This window comes from Diuraphis noxia, unplaced genomic scaffold (genome assembly GCF_037042655.1).
Source record: "Diuraphis noxia isolate RWA-SAM2 unplaced genomic scaffold, SU_Dnox_SAM2 contig0002, whole genome shotgun sequence".
Classification (NCBI taxonomy): Eukaryota; Metazoa; Arthropoda; class Insecta; order Hemiptera; family Aphididae; genus Diuraphis; species Diuraphis noxia.
In genome coordinates, this window is record NW_028301712.1 from 6,553,387 (window position 1) to 6,574,576 (window position 21,190).

At 27.5% G+C, this 21,190-nt stretch overlaps 4 protein-coding genes across 7 annotated transcripts; 2 read left to right on the plus strand and 2 right to left on the minus strand.

The window, feature by feature from the left end:
- Positions 1-1,328: 1,328 nt before the first annotated feature.
- LOC107168853 (uncharacterized) lies at positions 1,329-7,318 on the minus strand. Of its 2 annotated transcripts, none has more exons than XM_015518393.2 (9): positions 7,182-7,318; positions 4,046-4,206; positions 3,840-3,977; positions 3,017-3,241; positions 2,815-2,948; positions 2,544-2,751; positions 1,905-2,477; positions 1,657-1,752; positions 1,329-1,592 (listed from the first exon to the last, which is right to left on the minus strand). In XM_015518393.2, exons 2-9 carry the CDS (start codon positions 4,172-4,174, stop codon positions 1,482-1,484), a joined length of 1,614 nt encoding a protein of 537 aa, XP_015373879.2. In that variant the 5' UTR covers positions 4,175-4,206; positions 7,182-7,318; the 3' UTR covers positions 1,329-1,481. The 2 variants fall into 2 exon arrangements, with proteins under 2 accessions (XP_015373879.2, XP_089074730.1); XM_089218604.1 differs by lacking the exon at positions 7,182-7,318 and adding an exon at positions 5,124-5,290.
- On the plus strand, positions 4,784-11,207 carry LOC107168855 (HMG box-containing protein 4). The gene is made up of 10 exons (XM_015518395.2): positions 4,784-4,917; positions 8,099-8,185; positions 8,270-8,346; positions 8,790-8,877; positions 9,086-9,135; positions 9,207-9,315; positions 9,381-9,445; positions 9,500-9,630; positions 9,712-9,826; positions 9,905-11,207. The coding sequence occupies exons 1-10, from the start codon at positions 4,875-4,877 to the stop codon at positions 10,070-10,072; spliced, it is 933 nt and encodes a 310-aa protein (XP_015373881.1). The 5' UTR covers positions 4,784-4,874; the 3' UTR covers positions 10,073-11,207.
- LOC107168854 (U3 small nucleolar ribonucleoprotein IMP4) lies at positions 5,340-8,185 on the plus strand. Of its 3 annotated transcripts, none has more exons than XM_089218605.1 (4): positions 5,340-6,276; positions 6,340-7,822; positions 7,867-7,991; positions 8,099-8,185. In XM_089218605.1, the coding sequence occupies exons 1-2, from the start codon at positions 5,536-5,538 to the stop codon at positions 6,538-6,540; spliced, it is 942 nt and encodes a 313-aa protein (XP_089074731.1). In that variant the 5' UTR covers positions 5,340-5,535; the 3' UTR covers positions 6,541-7,822; positions 7,867-7,991; positions 8,099-8,185. The 3 variants fall into 3 exon arrangements, with proteins under 3 accessions (XP_089074731.1, XP_089074732.1, XP_015373880.1); XM_089218606.1 differs by having other exon boundaries at positions 7,892-7,991; XM_015518394.2 differs by having other exon boundaries at positions 6,340-7,991.
- A 173-nt stretch (positions 11,208-11,380) lies between the features above and the next one.
- Positions 11,381-20,755, minus strand: alpha-Man-Ia (alpha-Mannosidase class I a). The gene is made up of 8 exons (XM_089218602.1): positions 19,800-20,755; positions 19,220-19,438; positions 18,483-18,662; positions 16,898-17,111; positions 15,535-15,759; positions 14,904-15,187; positions 14,680-14,796; positions 11,381-14,605 (listed from the first exon to the last, which is right to left on the minus strand). The coding sequence occupies exons 1-8, from the start codon at positions 20,304-20,306 to the stop codon at positions 14,486-14,488; spliced, it is 1,866 nt and encodes a 621-aa protein (XP_089074728.1). The 5' UTR covers positions 20,307-20,755; the 3' UTR covers positions 11,381-14,485.
- Between the last annotated feature and the right edge of the window lie 435 nt (positions 20,756-21,190).

Here is a 21,190-nt window from a genome sequence, read left to right on the forward strand (position 1 = left end):
AAACATTTTTTTTTTTTACTTACGTAACATGTAATACAATAATGTATTGATCTTTAAATGTATTTTTTAGTTATATTTGCGTGCATTCACACCATAAGTAGTCGAAATAAAGTTTTGATTTTCAACTTCAATAACATTTCTGGTGTGAAAGTGAATCTAATTAGTGTATTAGTCTAATTGGTGTATTAGTGTTTAAGAGATCAACATTTCAAATTCTCAGTAGTTCTCAAAAGCGTCGGGAAAAATGAATACATCCCATATTTATATTATCACCTATAGTCAATTTACCTACCATGAATCCTGCTGGTATTCTCCAATAATTTCTTTAATAAACGGTTTCAATCTGTTCATTTAGATAATATTTTGTATGAAATTTTTAACAGAGAAATTCCTCTATAGTTCTTTGGGTCAATTTAATTTCCCTTTTTATATACTGAGCATATAGGACAGATATCCTTCATGAATCTGGAATCTCTTCCTGTTCCAAAATATCAGTGATTAGTTTATGAAATCGTTGAAACCGCTACTTTCCTCCTTTTTTTGAGCATTCAGAAACTATTTCATCAATCATTGGAGCATTTCTATTTCTTGTATTGTTGATTTGTCCAAAAATTTTTCCACTGTACATTAACTTCTACTGTGGTCTGTGGTCCTATTTTCTGGTTGATTCAACTTTTCCTCAAACATTTTTAAATTCGTTCGCTATTTTTTCTTTATCTATTAAAATCTCGATTAAAATAGTTCCATCATCCTTTCTTATCATAGATGATTTTGGCATGTAACCTGTTATTACATTATTCACTTTTTCGAAGAAAACTTTTGTGATTGTTATTGTTTGTTATTTCCGTAATTCTTTATTTTTCCTATTGTCTCCTCTTCACTATTTTTATAGTTCTTTTTGCCTCTCTTTGTTTATTTGCTAGAGTTTGTTTGTTTTCATTCCTTTGGTTCTCAATCACCTTCAGGCGTGCTTTATTCCTTATATCTAAGGCTTTTTTTTGCATATTTCATAAAACTATATTTTTGTTTTTTCACTTTGTGTGTTTTCCAATATTCTTTCGTATACAATTTAAATTAAATAAAGGTAATTATGTTTACTTATTTCAAATTCATGTAAAATTGAATTTAAAATATTTTGGAATTTGTAGTGTTTATTAACAGCGACATAAATGGCTGTTTTTAATTTTTATCCTACAGACTAGAGTAATAATTTAGTTTTAAAAATACATTGTTTTCAGTGATAAATAACAAATGTATAGTCTTATACATGTAATAACTTGAAATACAATCAAATTACATTTGATACTAAATAAATAGTTACTACTGAATTAAAGTAATATTAAAAATATATTTATCAAAAATAAAATAATATATAATACAACTTAGGATTCAGAAAAACATACTATAAATATAAAATAATGTCAATCATTAATATTAAATACTGAATAAATTTTTACAGTATAATGTACTATATTATATAGTTATATTATTACCATGTCTGTAATAATTGGTTTTTTTTTTTCATCTAATGAATAGGTCAAAGTTATCTTACCTTTGAATAAGTGCAACTTTCTATACGCCCCTTTAATTCCCTAAACATAAAATTTTTCAGGTAAATATTTATAGTTTAAGAATAAGTTACACAATTTTGCATACTTTTTCAATTTTTTCTTTTAGTTGGGCACAGTTTAAAGGATTGTTTTTTAACTGAAGAACTTCTGTTGGTGTAATTCCAATTAAATGTTCCAATACCTAAAAGAAAAATTATACATATACTTTACTCTGTGTGCATATAAAATGATAATAACTAATAAGACATTCATGACCTAATTTAAAATATAAACTTATGTATTATTATATTTATTAGAATTAATTTTTACTTTTACTTATTAGTTTAGACTTACATCTGATGAGAATTCAGCTTCTTCATGTTTAGATTCATCCATCACGATACCAGAACATATCCATTCGTTTTGTTTCACTTGTATTTTTGAGTTCTTCACAATAGAAGCAGAATTTATGACTTTAATCAATGGGTTTGAAACATCAATATGCATATCAATATCACCCCAATCATCATCTGGTCTGTGCAGTTCAATTGATGGCTTTTTAGTTTCAGTATATACTGGCGAACTAGCAATACGTTTCCCTGATATTTGTTTAACATTCATGCTATTGCTACTATCATTTTGAAACCTAGTTGGTTCAGCTACTGAACTTCTAGATGCTGTTGAAGTACTTGGAGCTAACATATCAGATATTTTAGTCTGTCTTCCAGTAACTGCTGGCTTCTTATTTGTTATGTTGTTTTTAGGAACTGAAATTTTAGTATTATTGACATTGGTATTATTTAGGGGTGTATTAAATGTTTGTAATGGTACTGAATTTGTCTCATTGGATTGAGTGAGTCTTGTTTCAATTTCTGCCATTTGAGTCAGATATAACAAATCATCATCACCATCAAAAAAATCATCATACTTCACAAATATATAAAAAAAAATCAATAAAATACCTAGAATGAACATATAATATTGAATACTTACTGTAATAGTTCCATTTCCAATATGGTTGCTATTATTACTTTGATTTGTATTAGTTGGGGGTATTGTAGAGTTCTGTTCTCGTATACCAACTGCAGAAACATTTTCTATCTGTCTAGGTGGAATAATATGTGGTTCATGTTCTTCCATAACAGCGTTTTCGACTTCAATATTTGAAAAAATGTATGGATTTTCTAATTCGGGTTTGTTTCTAAAAAAATATTTTGTAAGATTAAATGAATAAAGATTACAAAGTTTGCAATGAAATACTTACAGGGCCCTACATAATACATTTAATGGTGCATTTTTAATTAATAAATGTTCAACCTCGCCACCAATGAAGTGTACATTACTAGATTTTAATAGTAACACTCCTTTTCTATATTCAACTGGACCAACAACCACTATCTGAAACAACAATTTAAAATCTATTTATCATCCACAGAGCAGCTTACTTAAATTTAATTAGAACATACTTTGAAGCCAGGTATAAATGGTTCTTTAAGACATTGCAATGGCTCATATTCCATAGCTACTATATCCTGTTGACCATCAGAACACATCATCTTTAACATTCTATGTGATTTAGGTTCCCAAGGGGCTGGTTTATTATCACCAATTTCAGTATTACTAGTATCTCTTTTTACTAATATGTTGTATTGTGAATAACATGATTGGCCAACATCTAGAATGGTATTCACCTATAAGTTTAAGAACATGTTTGTACAATGATATTAAGAATAAAGTTATTGGATAAGATATGGAAACCAGATGCCTTGAATGGCTCATATTTAATATTTATTATTACTATGATAAATTTAAATTCTTGACTACAGCATTTAACCTGGCTGTACTAATTAGTTTTATTAGAAATATTTTTTTGTATTGGAGATTTCCAATTTATATAATGAAAGTAAAAAGAAATCGAACACGCAGCAGTAGTATGTCAGTTAGGTATTGTCACGTAAAATAAAAACATTAAAAGCAATAATTAATCAATGAATTATAACATCCATTCAGAGTTGCAGCTTGCTAAGCTTACTTTGATATTTTTTTTTGATACTGTAATTATTACACGTACAGAAAAAACTGAGAAAATTGAAACAACTAATATGTATTATAAAATAAATAGATAAGCCTACGTTGAAATGTTACAACATTTTCCACTGGGAAAAAATCATAAAAATAGATAATAAAAAATAAAAATAATCTATATTAGTTGTTTTGTTTAAAATCTAAAATAAAATATACTCACTCAAAAATTATTAAATGTATGGATAAAATATAATTACAAAATACCTGAAGGCAATATTTTCCGGTTAAAACTTTTTTATCACAATTATTTAAATTGGCTGGTAAACTGAACAATGCAATTTCTTGAAAATCAGATAAACTTAATTGTTCAATCACCATTGCCGATAAACCTTTTGCATCACACTAAAAATAAAATAATTAAAGTTATCTGTTAATAATTTTACTTATTTTCATATCTTTTCATTAATTACATTTGGATTATCAGACATAAAGAATTCCACACATTGCTTAAACCATTCGTTTTCGGATGATATTATAATATGAGAATTCTCCAAATGACGAGTTACACGATTGTGCATTTCTATATTGGAAATAGCCATCGCGCAGGTTTATATTTTGATATCACTCGAATCTAATAGATAAACAAATTAAATACAAACAGATTTAATTAGTGAATTGAATGGTACATAAAAAGTATTAGGAATCATGAATTTAATAAAATATAATAATTGATTATAAACACTTTAACCAAAACATTTTACTATAAATATCAGGTTAGAAATGTCAGGTAGCAATACGCATGTAACATGTTGGATATTAAAAGTCTGAAAACTCTTTTAACTATAGTTAATTGCACAGTAAAAATAATTTTCACTTAAATTTACTAAACATAATATAATGGAAAATAATATTAAATAACTAGTTGAGTAAATTAAACGGTCGAGATAATATTACCCTTAAAACATAATATTTGCTATACACATGAAATACAGATGATATAACTATTTAAAATAAATATACAACTAATGTACAAATGTATAAATATTTACAATAAAAGTAATAGGTAACCTAATTCAAAATAATTTTTAAAATTCAATACGTTTAACTTTTGACGGCAAAATTCAAAATTAGGCGCTTCAATCTCACTTTATCAAATTTCTTATCATTATTCACCTAGTTTATAAAATTAATTTAATCACAGGTATTTGATTTTTTGATAAGAAAATAAATCCAGTGATAAAAATATTAACTGGATGTAAATACTTGACAGGGTGGAAATAAAACACTGTGAAAAACATAATGGACAGGGAAAAGGGCCGAAAATCTGATCAGAAACATCCAAGTAAGTAGTGTAGTTAGTAAATTAGTACGATTTTAAAAGTGTATTCATATTAGCAACGAATCTCGTCGGGTTATAAATGGGATTAATTTCTCCACCGCTGTCGTTTTACGCGCTTGATAAAATACGGTTTAGAACGTCGTATTACTTTTTGTGAACTATGATCCAGAATGTTGAGTTAATAAGAAGTAAGACGTGACATTACTTACTTTTGATGGTCGTAATTGAATATGTTATGTTTACGAAAAAATCGTAAATATTGAAAAATGAATATGTAAACAAAACAACAGAACGAACAGTGTACCCGGATGAAGCGGACGTCGAGCCGTCGAGGACAACCTGTGAAAGACTACCCACCGACGACTGGTTGATGATAAGGCGATCTGTTATCTTCTGTAAACACAACCACGTGCATAATGAAATAATGATTATGATTCGTATAATATTCCTCACGTCAAGTAACAATACTGAACGCCGAACGGAGGACTCTCGATAAATAGTGACGTACACTATACACAATATTTGAATGTTTATCGTATTTTGGTGAACACCGATTGCTGCCACTACCCCGCCAGTATTAATTATTAAAATTAATTTCCGTCGATTTTGTCACCAAAAATCATGTTACGCCGGCAAGCTCGACTCCGGCGCGAGTACCTGTACCGGAAGAGTTTGGAAACCCGTCAGAAGGTGATCCAGGACAAGAAGGAACGGTTGAAACACTGTCTGGACGAGAACGTTCCAATTCATTATGACTTGCGCGCAGAGGCATTGCATTTGCAAGAAAAACTAGAATGGGACGACGGGGCACCAGGGCTGTCGGCCATCGGCGGTGGCGAGGAGGGCGGTGCGGGCACTTCGCACGAGGACGATGAGTACCGTTGGGCCGGTGTCGAAGACCCGAAAATCATGATCACCACGTCGCATGACCCGTCGGCCAGGCTGAAAAAGTTCGTCAAGGAGCTCAGGCTGATATTTCCAAATGCCCAGCGAATGAATCGTGGTAACTATGAGATCAAGCAATTGGTCCAAGCCTGTCGGGCAAACGAGGTTACCGATTTCATTGTTGTGCACGAGCACAGAGGTGTCCCGGACACATTGATCGTTTGTCATATGCCATATGGCCCAACGGCATATTTCAACTTAACAGATGTGGTCATGAGGCACGACGTGCCTGATATTGGTACAATGTCTGAACAGTATCCACATTTGATTTTCCACAATTTTGAAACCCCGCTCGGTAAAAGAACAATGAACATTTTAAAGTATTTGTACCCGGTTCCTAAAGAAGACAGCAAGAGAGTCATTTCTTTTGCCAACCATGATGACTATATATCGTTTAGACACCATACTTACAAGACAGTAAGGTTTATTTTAATCAATAATATACTTTCATTTCAGTTATTTAATGGAAAATGTTTTTAGGTGGATGGTAACAAAATTGAAATGAGTGAAGTTGGTCCTCGTTTTCAATTGAAACTTTACCAAATAAAATTAGGAACCTTAGAATCAGCTGATTCCGCAGATACAGAATGGATGTTAAGACCTTATATGAACACTGCATCCAAGCGAAGATTCCTATCATTAAATGATGGATGGGCTCAAGATGACACGATTTTTTCTTAAACAGTGATTGTTCGATTGTAAATAAAAAAATTAACCTAAATAGTTGTATTTTTATTTAATGATGCGATAAATTCCAATACTAAACTTTTCATCATGTGTATTAGAACTGTAAGAAAAGTTCAACTTGTATTTTAAAAATAATAGTACCACTAAAATCATTGGAGAACAAAAATGTATTGCAAAACAAATCTGAATTCGTATTTTTTCTTGATTATTATTTTATAAAATTTAATATTTCGTATAATAAATAATAGTAAATACTAATTACTGGCGGTGACAAAATCTTTAGCTGGTCAGCTAACACTTAAATAGGCAAATAAAATTATATAATCATTATAATCTGATTCCCCCTATAAATTTTTAAATACAATAAGCAATAAAGTTATTAAAACACATATATGTCGAATGACAGTTTAAAGTTATCAAACAACGCTATTTGTTGTACTTTTTAGCAAAGATGTAAACATTTATATGACTGTCATTGAGCAATATATATATAATATATTGAAGAAAAAGTAGTTTAATGTTACATCTACGTACTTATAAAGCTATACTACTACAAATATACTAACTTTAAAGAAATAAAAATGTTTTAATTAACATGCAAATGTTTTGAATTCAAAACGGCTTATAATACTCACTATATAGACTTAGACAGGAAAACACGGCTTCTTGGTTCTTTTTTACATTTAAAATTTAAAAAAAATAATTTTTGATCATCCACTATGAATTTAATTAAAAGTTTAAATCAATTTAACGTAGTACACTCCATAAGCACCTAATGAAACCATGAAAGTATATTTTGATTTTTGATCAAGACTTCACAATTAATCACGAGTGTCAGTGTGTCACTATGACATAACACAAAATTGAGCACAGTGTGAGATAATACTAATTATTATTTATTACTAAATAGTAAACTAAACTAAACTCGATAGTCGATACTCGACCGTCTCGACCACAGAATAGATACAACTGAGTAGTGATTATTCGACTCGACGTCCTTTAAGTTCAGTAGCTTATTTATTGTTATCATAAGTTATCATTTTAAACGGTTTTTATCTCTGTGAAAAGACGGCGACCACGGAAATATATATATATTATACTCCAAAAATAGAATCTTAATTGAAATATTGGTCATAATGATAAATTATTGTTCGTTCTGTTATTACTTTAAAAGTTGCTAACTTTAACTTACTAAAATACTAACCGATGAAATACAATGAAGTATTGTAATATGTACAATTCTACAAGCTAGCTATAAATACAAATTACTATTATTGTAATATCCAAATATGTTTCTACATTCTACACCTTAATAAATAGAAACGGCTTATTACTGCTTATTTAGATTGATCGACTGACCTGTCTTGTCCAACGTCCATAGTTACTCACTCAAAATTGTGCAATATTTTAAGGTTTTATTTGATAACGAAAATTTTCGATTGATGGTAACTAAACTTATTTGTTACCAAATGATGAATTAGTGCACTGTAATTGTCAATAACAATATTATCATACATTATTATTCTAACATTTTCTGTGTTCAATGTTTAAGACGAACCGGAAGTAACAGCGGTTTCGAGATCTGGACGAATCATAAAGAAGTCTTCCAAATTGCTTGATTTTGAATCGTCGGACTCACGTACGTAAAAAATCGTTTAATAATCAAAAACGAACGTTTAGCTTTATGTGTGTGTTTTACAAAATGTTAACTATTGTCTTGCAGAAGAAAAAGAAAAAACGCCCAAGTCGTCGAAACAAAGTTCAAAAAGACAATCGTCCAACCACGAGCCACTTGATCAAGTCAGTATTTTGTATTTTTTTTTTTTGTTTTTTTTTTTTAAAACCTAGAGTATAAAAATCGTATCATTTTACCGCGTACCTATTATATCGTCAAGAGGATATTGTATCGTGCACGACCAACAGTTCTAACTTTGTTAGTTTCTAAGTGAACTCTGAGCATTTTCAAATATTTATTTTTTACTTATCATACTTAGAAATTTAATTATTATTTAAAACCAACTTCAGAACATGGATAATGTTCTTAAATTTAAGTTTGATAATAGGAAAATTTGCTCTAAAATTTAAGCTACCAACACAAAATTGGAACTGCTGTAGTGCTGTGGATGTTTTGATATTCTATGTGTTATGAATATAGGCACAACATGTGCAGGTATGATGTTCTCTTAAATGTCAATAAAAAAATAAGTAATAACTACGGATAATAAAGTAACACTTTTTCTCAGTTTAATGAAGACGATAACAGTATGGAATTTTTAGAAGATCAACAACACACCGAAAGCGGTGAATGGACAGTAGACACCAAAGATTGTGGTGAGTACATAACAATAAACACATTTAGTAAGAATAAAGTATGTATCTATATTGTGATTGAGGGCAAAGATCCTCCAATTAATATGTGCATTATGAATTATATTTTTCAATTGCAAACAATAATTATGTTATTTAATGGTTAAAATTTGTCTTTCACTGTTGATGATATCACTTATAAATTTAAACATTATAATTTAAATGGTTATAGATGACACTGAACCCAGCGGTACTTCTGTATCAGTAGGAGAACACAATCAAGTATATTTTTTCTTTCTTGTTTTACAGATATATTGTATATGCCTAATACAATTTTTTTTGCATTTGTTTAGTTTATGTATGCTCTCAAAAATTTAAACATGAAAGAGCCAGGGTTTGTGGCATATGCATTGTGGGCTAAAGAAGTGCGTAAGACTTTGATGAATGCTTATCCAAACTTTAGTAAGTTTTTGCAATATCTTGTAATTGCTGTTAATTGATTTTTAACTATGAATCAATTTATTAAGGTGCATCACAAATTAACCAACAGCTCAGAGACATGTGGAAATCTGTACCGACTGAAGATAAAAGTGTAAGTTTCAGTTAATGAAATTATGAATCTAATAATTTATTTTTAATTTTGTAGCGATGGGTACGCAAGGCCAAGAGATTATTAGAACGTGAAGGATTGGATGATAATAGTACAAATGATTCAAAAATAACAGTTTTAAAACCAACCTCAGAAATTATTGATAATTCAATAGATGCTAGCAATAAGTAAATACAATTTGACATAATACATTAGAGTAGCCACTAGATGTCTAAATGTGTTGTAATTTTATTGTTTAAAATATTCAGAAATAAACCTAAAATAGAGCCGCTAAGATCGACGCAGCCTATTGATGTAGCAGCTCATTTGGCTTTACTAGGTGAATCATTGGGTATAATTGGTCAAAGACTGAAAGAACATCAGGTGAGCAGATTAGTAGGACTAACTTTAAAATACTTTTTCTTTCTTATTGCCAACCATGTATTTATGTTGTGTGTTCAGGGCCAGATAGCTGTAAATGGAAGTGTATCGGTTCTTCTAGATTCTCTGTTATGTGCCTTGGGACCTCTACTTTGTCTTACTCAACAAGTTACAGAAATTAATGTGAACTCCCAAGAAACAATGTCGAGGCTAATGGACGATATCGCTTATATAATGCCAGGATTGTAAAAAAAATTAAAGTGGTTGTTGGATTTTCCTGTATGTTCATAATTTTTACTAGTGATGGGCATAATCGAGATATCTCGATTATTAAAATAATATCGATCATATAATCGAGATATTTTGAATTTTGATTATATAATAATCGAATGATCTTTTTTCGATGATATCTCGTTTATTTTGAAAACAATGATTACTAATTATTTTATAATTATAAGTAGATACTTATTAATTTAATGTTTATAGTTATACACGTACAGTGGCGTGACGGACCATATTTGAGACACATGCCTCAGTTTTAGAGGTGGTGGGTGTCCTCATAGATCATCTGATGTGTTAAAAAATCATTACTATTTAAATGAATAAATATATTTTATCTTAAGACATTTTTTTAATGTTTTTTGTGATAGGTGGAGTGGGTGGTTGGTCTATGGGTCTGACAATATAACTGTGCCTCATAACTTAATGAAGTTCACCACGCCACTGTACACATATAATAATGTATAAAATATTACGAGTTGTAATTAATTGTATTAATCTATTTACCGTTTTTAATGTTTTTATGAATTTCTATATTTTTCAAAGGTTTAAATATTAAATAAAACGTGTAAAAATATTTTACTATTTTATTAAAAATTAAAATGTTTAAATAAATTTATAACGCATCGAAATGTTTCTATTATTCAGTACTCAGTAGCATAATAAGAAATAACGAAACAATTTCTGTAGTATAAACATTAAAAGCTAAGAATCTATATTTCTTACCAATTAAAATCAATTTATTTAAAAATTTGGTTAAAAGTCTTGATAACTAATTCGATTATGGCAATATCTTGATTAATAATGTTTCAATCGGAATTTGGTAGTTTTGAATAATTATTTTGAGTGATATCTCGATTATGGAAATGTCTCGATTACTAATCATTCGATTATGCCCATCACAAATTTTTACCAATTTATGATATGAAATAATATAAATGTTTAGAGTAAGCTAATAGCAATCATTGTACAAAATGTATATATTTGTGTTGCATTTTAAGCTTTTTTTCCAACATGATTTTTTTTTTAGTATCATAGTACAAAACATTTATTTATCTTTGTATTATTATTTATAGACAACCAAATAAAACAAATATAAAAATAATCATGTGAATTAGCATTATTTTTTCCTATTGCTCATTTAATTTAATTTCTAAATCTAAGAAGAACTGCATAATATAGGTACAGGGCATATAATATAGTTTGATAATTATCAAACTTGAAGATATAATATGAGGACATTGGGTATAGGATGAGCTTTTAAAAAATTGAATACAGTTTAAAATGCAAAAAAAACACAACTATATTTTTTCATTATTTTGTTATCTTACAAATAAACTTTAACACACTTAAATTAATTTATTCTAAACTCAACTAAAAGCATATTAACACATAACATTATTTATAATTTATTCACTTAACAAGTGATTATGACAATATGATCAAATATGTCACTGCAAAAGTGAACTATTGGCATTACCTATATTTTTATATTTACATACACATAGGTTTGTACAAATAAATTACAATTTGAAATAAATGCGAATGGTGTGATATAATATATTATATTAATTGTTTTTAACATGATTGTATCTACTAATTAAGTAATCAAATAAATTAGTTTATATAAAAAACCCATTTGTAAAGATGGAACAATATATAAATCATATTATGTTGTTTGAAAATTTATAGTTCTTATGACTTATAATATACAAACAATAGTTTAATAGTATTAATAATATATATGGTAGTACAATTAACTGGAAAACATATTTTACGGTTAAATTATTTATGGCCTAATTTAACATTTTTTTTGTTTTTTGTTTTTACACAATTAATAATTAGTACATAAAATACAAGTAGGTACACGTTTGATTTAGTAAGCATTTAAAGCAAAAATTGTATAGCTAAATAGTATGTTAAATCTAATGGAGTTAAACCAGTGGAGAGGTATGAGTCTAAATACTCGGGGAGATGTCGAAAAAAAAATATAAATTGGGTGTAATGATAATATTATTGATACTAATATTTAGACAATGTCATACTAGAAATAAACTAACCACAATAAAGAGTTTTGAGGAGGTTGATAACACAAGATCAGTAACTGAGTAATATGATTGCTTAAGATAAAAAAAAAACAAAAATAAAAATCCTGAGACATGCTCATAGCATAGTTATAATTTATGCCTGTTTTCCAATTACCCTACAATCATTGTGTCCTATGAAGCTTCATCACTGCTATAAACTACAAATCATGGTTTGTTATGTATATTTGACTTTCTGTGGCGAAAAAAACTTTATGAATCTACCACATAAAGTCCTATCAAACTGAAATGATCCTGGATAATATTAATATAATACTATAACACGTCTTAATATATTATATAGTTAAAACTATAAAAGTGAAACAATACATGGTAAAATAAGTGTAAAATAAGTAGAAAATAATGGTATACATCTGAATTTTATGAAAATAATAAATAGACTTATTGAGATATAAAAGATATTAATTTAGCCATGAAATTTTCAAAAACTAAAAAAGTAGAATAGCCGACATTTTTTAACATAAATATTGTAAAGTAAATCAAATGAATATTTTAATACCCAATGCAATTAATCATACAAAATTAGAAATGCTGTTATAGTTTTAAAACACCATTGCATATAATGTTATTGATACAGCATTGATCAATAAAACATTTTAACATTATCATCATTTGTCTAAAAATAAACAATTTGATGTGTTTGTGTATAACATCAAATACTGGTAGCAGATGGTAAATTAAATTATAATTATTTTTTATCATTTGAAAAATATAAATGTGATTTTAACATACTAATGTTAGCTATATAAATTAGGAAGTAGGTATATTGATCGTAATATGATGTTTTTGAACATTTGTGAAACTAGTAGACGTAATTATCTGTATGCTATTAAGTGCAATACAAAAGTGTTTTATACTATTTTATGGTATAATATATACAAACATCAATTACATGAAACATAATGTCTGAGTGACTGAGTGTATTCTCAATATTAAGAAAACAATTTTCTTATAAATCAGGTGCATGAAAATTAATTAACTACTGTAAAAACATATTAAAACAATAATTTAGTAATCAAAACCACCATTAACTTAAAAATAAAAATTCCAAAACATCTATAACACTTATATTCTTGTATATTGTGAAAAATTAAATTAAATCAGATCACCTTTTTAAAAGTAAATACAACTGTATTAAGAAATATGTATAATCATTATTATTTATCTAAAAGGAATATTTAAAAAAAGGTAGGTCACAACTAAGGTTCTAACTTAAATGCATTTATTTTTTATTTTTTGGTAGATCAATCTGTATAGTTATGTTAAAAATTGACTTATATATTTTATAAAAAAATATAGATTAGACAAATTTAGGCATTTTTAAGTGCAATATATCCTGAATTGTAATTAATAATCAATGTTACTATTTTATTTAATCATATTTTTGTTCATAAATGTTTAAAAAAATGTTTTGGTCATTTTAATTTTGTATTTTTTATTTATATTAGAACATTATTAGTGCAAAATGTCCCGAACCTTAGTCATAATGTAAAATGTTTTTATTGATATATCTATAGAATATATATTGTTAATTCTACAACTTAAAATTAAAATACTGTTTAAATAATTTTTTAACTATTGATATTATACCAATGCCATTATAGAATTAGTAAACATTAAAATTTATAAAATCCTAAAGAGTTAAAAAGTATTAATAGCTGCCAATTTTTGAAATATATCAAAATTAAACATTTACAATAGATCTATAAAATCATTATTTGTATTGAAAATGTATGGATAACAAATACTAAAATTAATGTTTATTAGTAAAAAAAAATTACTGAGAGTTGTTAAGTAAGAAAATAAATTGGCAAACAATAACAAAGAATCTTGCTTAAAATTTGAATTCTAGCTAAACAAAAAAAAATTAATTTATTATCACAGAAAATTAATTATATGAATCATTGAGAGTAGTTTTCAAATAGTTAGATTTAACAAAACAAAATCTATATAATATGTATTAAATATACTAAGTTATTCAAATTGTACATTCCATAAAATATAATGGTGATTGTTTACAAACTAACAGATAGAATATTCATGTTTGTGAAACATTAAATGTTATCAACTCTGTATACTAATATGCAGCAGGTTATCCATAGTATATTAATACATATTTTAAATTTTAATAAAAAATAAAGATAGAAAACATAATTACCTAATATATGTCAACGAATTTCAAAAATTAATTTACCTTTCAAAATGTTTAACATACAATAAAAATGCATAAACAAAGTTCTCGACATTCCAAACATATAAATCACGACAATTATACAACTCATTGATGCATTCTATATTGAGAATTACGTCCTTTAACAGGAAGTGGATGAGCTTCTGAATTAAATACCCATTTATCCAATGGAATTAGGTTATCATCACTGAATAATAGGTATAAATACTAGAACATAATTTATAAATAAGTAAAATTATAATTGTTTTATTTTATCTAAATTACTAATCAATATAACATACTTTGAGAGTTTCTGCAAAAAAGTAACTCTGCTGAACATCATCTTTAATTGAATCTATTTGATAAACATCTTTAATTCCACTGTATCCACCTGATACTCTACAGTGTTTTTCAAAAGCCTTAATACAATAAAACCAAAATGTATTAAACCATGTTAAGACTGAGACTAATAATAATTATCTATTAGCACTTTTGCAGTCATTTGAAAAAGTAAAATGGCTCTTACTTGTACGGCCTCCCATCCCCATTCTCGATATTTATTGTCATGAGTTAATCGCCATAAAACAAAATATGATTCAACTGTTTCAGGCCGAAGAATATTATATTTTTCAGTACCACGTACTGCGACTGCTTCATAATTATCTGTAAATCTAAAAGCTTCAGGCCCTAATTTTGTAGCAGTTTTATCATAAGCTGCATGACATGTTTCTGTTAAACTAGCTCCAAGATCAGTATAGTGTTTAGATGCATCGCTGCCAAGAGTTTCACCAGCAAGTGCAAACATTCCACCTGAAATTACATAAGCATAAAATTAAGTTTTTATTAATTTTTGAATACAATAATAAGCTCTAATTATAATTGTCCATGTATTATTTGAGTGTTCAAAAATTTAAGCCATTATAGTGTTTTAGACTTTTTAGTTCATACATTTTATTCAATAAAAAATTAGAAAATATTTTATGTTTAAGAAAATTTAGTGATAATTTGTATAGATTTAGTAAACGAAAAAAGTAATGCTTTAAAAACTTCATAAGACATAAGAATTTCTACAAAATACTTATAAAATCTAGACAAAACTGAGTTTTTAACGACCAGGTGTTAAGTAAAAATCAACTATCATGTTTAATATTATTTACCTGCAAAACATGATAAGTGGTCCATTTTATGTTCAAGTCGATCAAAACGCATGTCAGCTAAATAAGTTAGTCCAGTAGAAGATGTTTGTACTAGGTTATCCATCACACTTGCCATGGCATCATCAAACATGTCACGTGCAATTAAATCTTTACCATTAGATTGTATATACGCTTTCAGCAAATATTCATAAAAACTATCACCAAGGCCTCCTAATGATACATGACCTGAAATTATACAATGCAATCATGAATAATATGTATATAACACATTATGCACAGGTAGATTGTAGATAATATGATAAATATTAGCTGTAAAAATTTAGTCATGTCATAATTATTTTATATTCAAAAATATGTAAAAGACAAACATCTGTAAAGTTAAATAGTTTAATTTTATCCGATTTATAGTTTTAAAAATAATGCATTTAAATGTATACAAATTACAAAATATGTCACGTAAATAATAGTACATTTTAAGTTTTTATAATTGATTGCTTGTTATGTATGGTTCCTGATAAAACAATTATAGTTAAGTATAGGTAAAAATTTCTGATTCAATTCTGCTTATTGTCTATTTACTAATTGTTTCTTTTTTTATGCAATCTGAAGTGTCAAACTGTCTTTTGATTGTAGATATTAGTTTGAATTACATTTAAATTATATATTTTTAACAAGGTGATTATTTTTCTTAGACTGAAGACACTATGAATACAAAATATCTAGCACAGAAGATAAGCAAGTATTTATAAGATAATATAAAATAAACCCAACATTTCTAAATTGTATAAAATAATTGAAGATAAGCATGATTTGTTTAAGATTGTTTATTAAAACATTAATATTAAGTGAAATATGTTGTACTCAGTAGTATAGTCTCAATTAACCAAGTGATGATACTCAATTAAATATAATATTATATAAAATATTCATGCCAATTGCCAATTTACTAAGCATGTTCACTGTTCAAATAACCTTCAATTAATTTATTCAAATTCTGATATTTAGGCTTTTTAAGTATCTAATAAGTACTATAAGTACCAAGATAAATACTATATAAGTACTAATAAAAGAATAAAAACTTATTATAAAAATCTATTTTCAAGAAATTTGATTTTTTTACTCCATTTAAGGGGTACCCTGTGATGTTTTAAACTTTTTTTTCAAAATAGAACTAACCTATTTTCGTTATAATAACTAAGCAGATAATTTCTTTTAATAGTGTAGATATAGATATAATTATTTTACTTAGTATTTGAATATTTAATAAGGTATACATTAGTAGAATTTTGTTTACTTAACTAAATTGTATTTCAATTAATATTAATAATCAGAAACAATTTAAAAATTATACAAAAACACTTACGTTGTCCCCATTTTCCAGTAATTGGATTTAAGAAATTTGGATATAATCCATTAGGTCGATCAAGACTCCTTACAAACTGTCTAATATGTTCAACTTTTTGTCTATAAATATCATTTCCAGTGATATCAGATAAGTATAGAAATTCCAAATGTAGCGTACCAAATTCTGATAGTATACTACTACTACCACTTGCCCACAAATAATTCTTGCTATTCTAAAAAAAGTAAAACCAACAAAACTATATAATTATGTAGTGGTAAAAATAATTATATAGTTTCATAATACACCATAAAATTAATGAATAGATATGCTAAGGATCAGAAGTTTTCGTGCTTAAACCTACCAAAAATTAAAATTATCAAGCCCTATAAAATGAAAACAATTATTTTTTTCTTTTTCTAGAATCAAAAATGTACCATCTTTAATATTTATATATCAATCCTTTAATTTTAATTTTTATAATTTATATTAAAAACATTTTGAAAATAATTGATTCCTCTATTTGAATTAATATTATCAACAATAAATCATAACATTTTACAAATCATTCTAAACTTCACTCATATTAGTCACAATAATTGAAGTGTAGATAATAAGATTTTATAATTTTTTATGTTTCATTTTTGTCAGGTAACACCACTAAGTGCCTAAACATGTTAATTCATTGCTAAGAATAGTCTTCGTTACCAAACTTACATATACAAACTACAGATAGTAAGAAATTCATTAGAATTTCATAATTACCTATTTCATTATTTAACTATTATTATAATGCAAAATACTCCAAACGTGTATAATCAATTCACATAAAAATAAATAATATTAAATGTACCTACTTAAAAAGTAATAATTGCAGAAGCGTACTTATCAGTTATGACAACTTACAAATTTAAATTTAGACTAGTTTAAACATAATAATTAAAATTTTGATATAATAAATGTTAAGTTATACCTATGTGGGCTACTTAATTATCACTTTCTATAATACTTTAGATCCCCCTATACCAAAAAAATGTTTGGCATTGAATAAATGAGATTGAAAACTATATTGTAACTCAACTATTAGAAATTCTGACCAACAATGTTATTTTTTTGATTATAATACATCTCGTTCTTGTATTAAGAGTTGAAATTTAAATGTAACATTTTACATTGAATGTTATATCTTACTAACCTTTAGTAATGTATCTTCATCTATTTGGGATGATTTTTAATATTTTTACAATAATTTATTATTGACTATAAAACCCTTTTCAACATATCATCATAAATTGTAAACACATGTAAATACTTGTAATAATTATTATGTTCACTTATTTATATTAATTTAATGCAGGCTTAAGACCTTTGATGTCGAAGCATTAATAAATTTATAAAAAAAAAAAAACCTTTTAATATGCAATAATGAATTTAAATTACTTTATAAGTATGTTAAGAATATATTGATACAAATTAAAAGGAATTATTTAAATATAGTATGGGCCAAACGATCTTAAATTAAAATTTTCAGACAGGCTTCAGAACTCATTATTCAAGCACTGCATGATAGTAAAAGATATTAAACTAACTTAAAAATAATACTTACCCCAGTTTTTAGATTGACTAATGAATATGGGATACCAGTTGGAGTTTGAAATGCAGGTAATAATTTTTTTGCAACATAATCAGCTTTATCACGGAAAATAGTATCACCAGTCATAGCATAACAAGTAAGAAAACCACCAATAAATCGAATATTTGTTTCAAAAACTGATATATCTATTTTCTGTAAGAAAAAAATAATAGCATATCAATTAATACTAATTTGTAAATACCTACACAAATATGAGTGGGAGAGGAAAATAATATTTTTATGAGCATACTAGGCAACTAAATGCATATAAAATAGTTCTATTTTATGCTATAATAGTACCTAAGTGTTATGTACCAAAAGCCAAAAGAAAAAAATATGCTCTAATTTCTAACACAACATAGGTAGGTAGATAGTTGTTATATTAAGACTTTTGTACATATCTTAACAATGTTTTTATATAAATATAATTCGCAAGTTTTTTTAATGTAATGTTATTAATTATTGTCAATTTATTAGGATATTTTTAATTTGTAGGGAACCATAAAGCCAAGGAAAAATATGATCATTAACTTTTGATAAACTTGACTTTAAACATTTATTAATAATATTATACTGCTGTACCTACCTATTGCACTGTAAACGTATTATTATAGAAATAGAATATTATTATAAAACAAGAGGGTAAAAATAATAAATATTAGAAAACTGACTGAATAAAAGAAATAGTCTGACCAAAAACATTTACTTACCACATTTTCTAAAGTAAAATTATCAGCAACCCAATCTCTTCCAAGTTTATACTCATCGTGTAAGCCCATAATTAATAATGTATCCAATGAATCGACAATAGTTGCACCCATACTTGCAGATCCAAATACGCTTCCAGAATGATCTCGTTTTGATACAGGTTTTAATTCATTTTTACCCCATGCATATTTAACATAATTATCCCAGCCATGCTTCATCATCTAAATAAGAAACAAATTAGAGTAAGTATGTAATAATAAATTAAATAAAACACATTATTCAAATTAAAAAATATATTTTATAGTATAATATATTACATTTGTATTGCCATTTTATAAATTTTTATCTAAAATATTAAATAATATTAAAAAAAAAAAAATATATGGACAATGTATATACATTTATAACAATATTTATTTTAAATAATTCACATACAACTTTATTGTCCAGTTAAGCTAGACAGTATTACACACCTCAAACACATACCTGGCCAGAATTTAAATGTTGACAGTTTGTTTCTTTATAATATAAACACATAGGTACCTAGCTAGTAGCCTTTTTTAACACATTTAGTTTACTCACTTCTTTAACTTTGTTTCGCCTTTTACTCAATTCGGAATTCTCATAAGTTTGACTGGTATCAACATGTTCAGCGATTGATTCTACTTCAGGATTGAAACTACTGTTACTGATAATATACCGTTTGATAGTATTGCCTGTATCAGGTCTTTCTAACACTTTGCGTTTGTCTGAATAGTCCTCATCAATTTTAGCTGAGAGTATTTGCTTGTCCCAAGCGGCATGTGGGTCCTCCAATACTCCATCATGTCTAGAGTTTCCATGGGCTGGCAACAACAGTTCGGGCCCTGCATTCTGTATGTGCTTGTACACATTGTTGATGGTACCACCGTAAGTCGCCTTAAACTCAGGTAAATAGAACACGGCACCAAAGCAGATGATTGTCAGGGAGATGAATACCAGCACGACCAGACACAGTTCGCTGTTCCTCCGCGTCCGCCTGCTGAACGGCACTGGTGCACCATTGAGATACTTGTGGTATTGAGGCAGTAACAAAGTCGAATTCGTCATCTTTAAAACAATTTCTCATGGACATGCACTTTCACATAATAACAACAACGATAATAATTAGTATTGCGTACTGATGATGGCCGCATTAGATTTTGAGTAAAATAATATGATTGAGCGTCGTGCCTCTTGTGCGGAGAGGAACGGGGATTCGATTATTTTTGAAAAAAATGTTTACCATTAATTAGCATTTAAGGTAGTAAGGAAGTAGGAACCTATAAATAAGCGATGATCGGTCTCGTTATTGACGACGAATGATGACGGCCGTAGCTGCACTGTTGCAGATGTAGCAGCACGTTCACAGTCCACACTCCACCTACCAACTAAATTGCCAATTTGCCATGTAATAGGTGCAATATGAATCTGCTGCTGCTCGACTGAAGAGCAAATATTTTCGATACAGATCATCTCTCACCACCAACCAAAACAATACCATTATCAGTTATCACTCCACGTACTGCATCAGCCAACACTGCCCGACAGTCATTTTAATATTTTTTTTTTGGTACGATAACAATCACAGTTTCCGAGAGCGAGAGGTTATAATATATCTTTTATAATTATAAAATATTAAACTATATTTTATAGAACCGTATATCATCCATTCGCCACGGCACGTCGGTACACCCAACATCATAACTACTAATTACTATACTACCAGAAATCAGACTACCTACATTATTGCCCAATAATTACGAATATTAAATTATATTTAATATTTTTATATTTATAAATTATGATATTATTGAATAATTATAATTTATTGGGTACTTTAACGTAGTGGTCGTAATCCATGGACGATTGGCCGTAATTGGGAGTTTGGAACAGAGATTTAGATTAAATTAATCTCACATTTTCATTTATTCTATGATTGGAATTTATTAAAA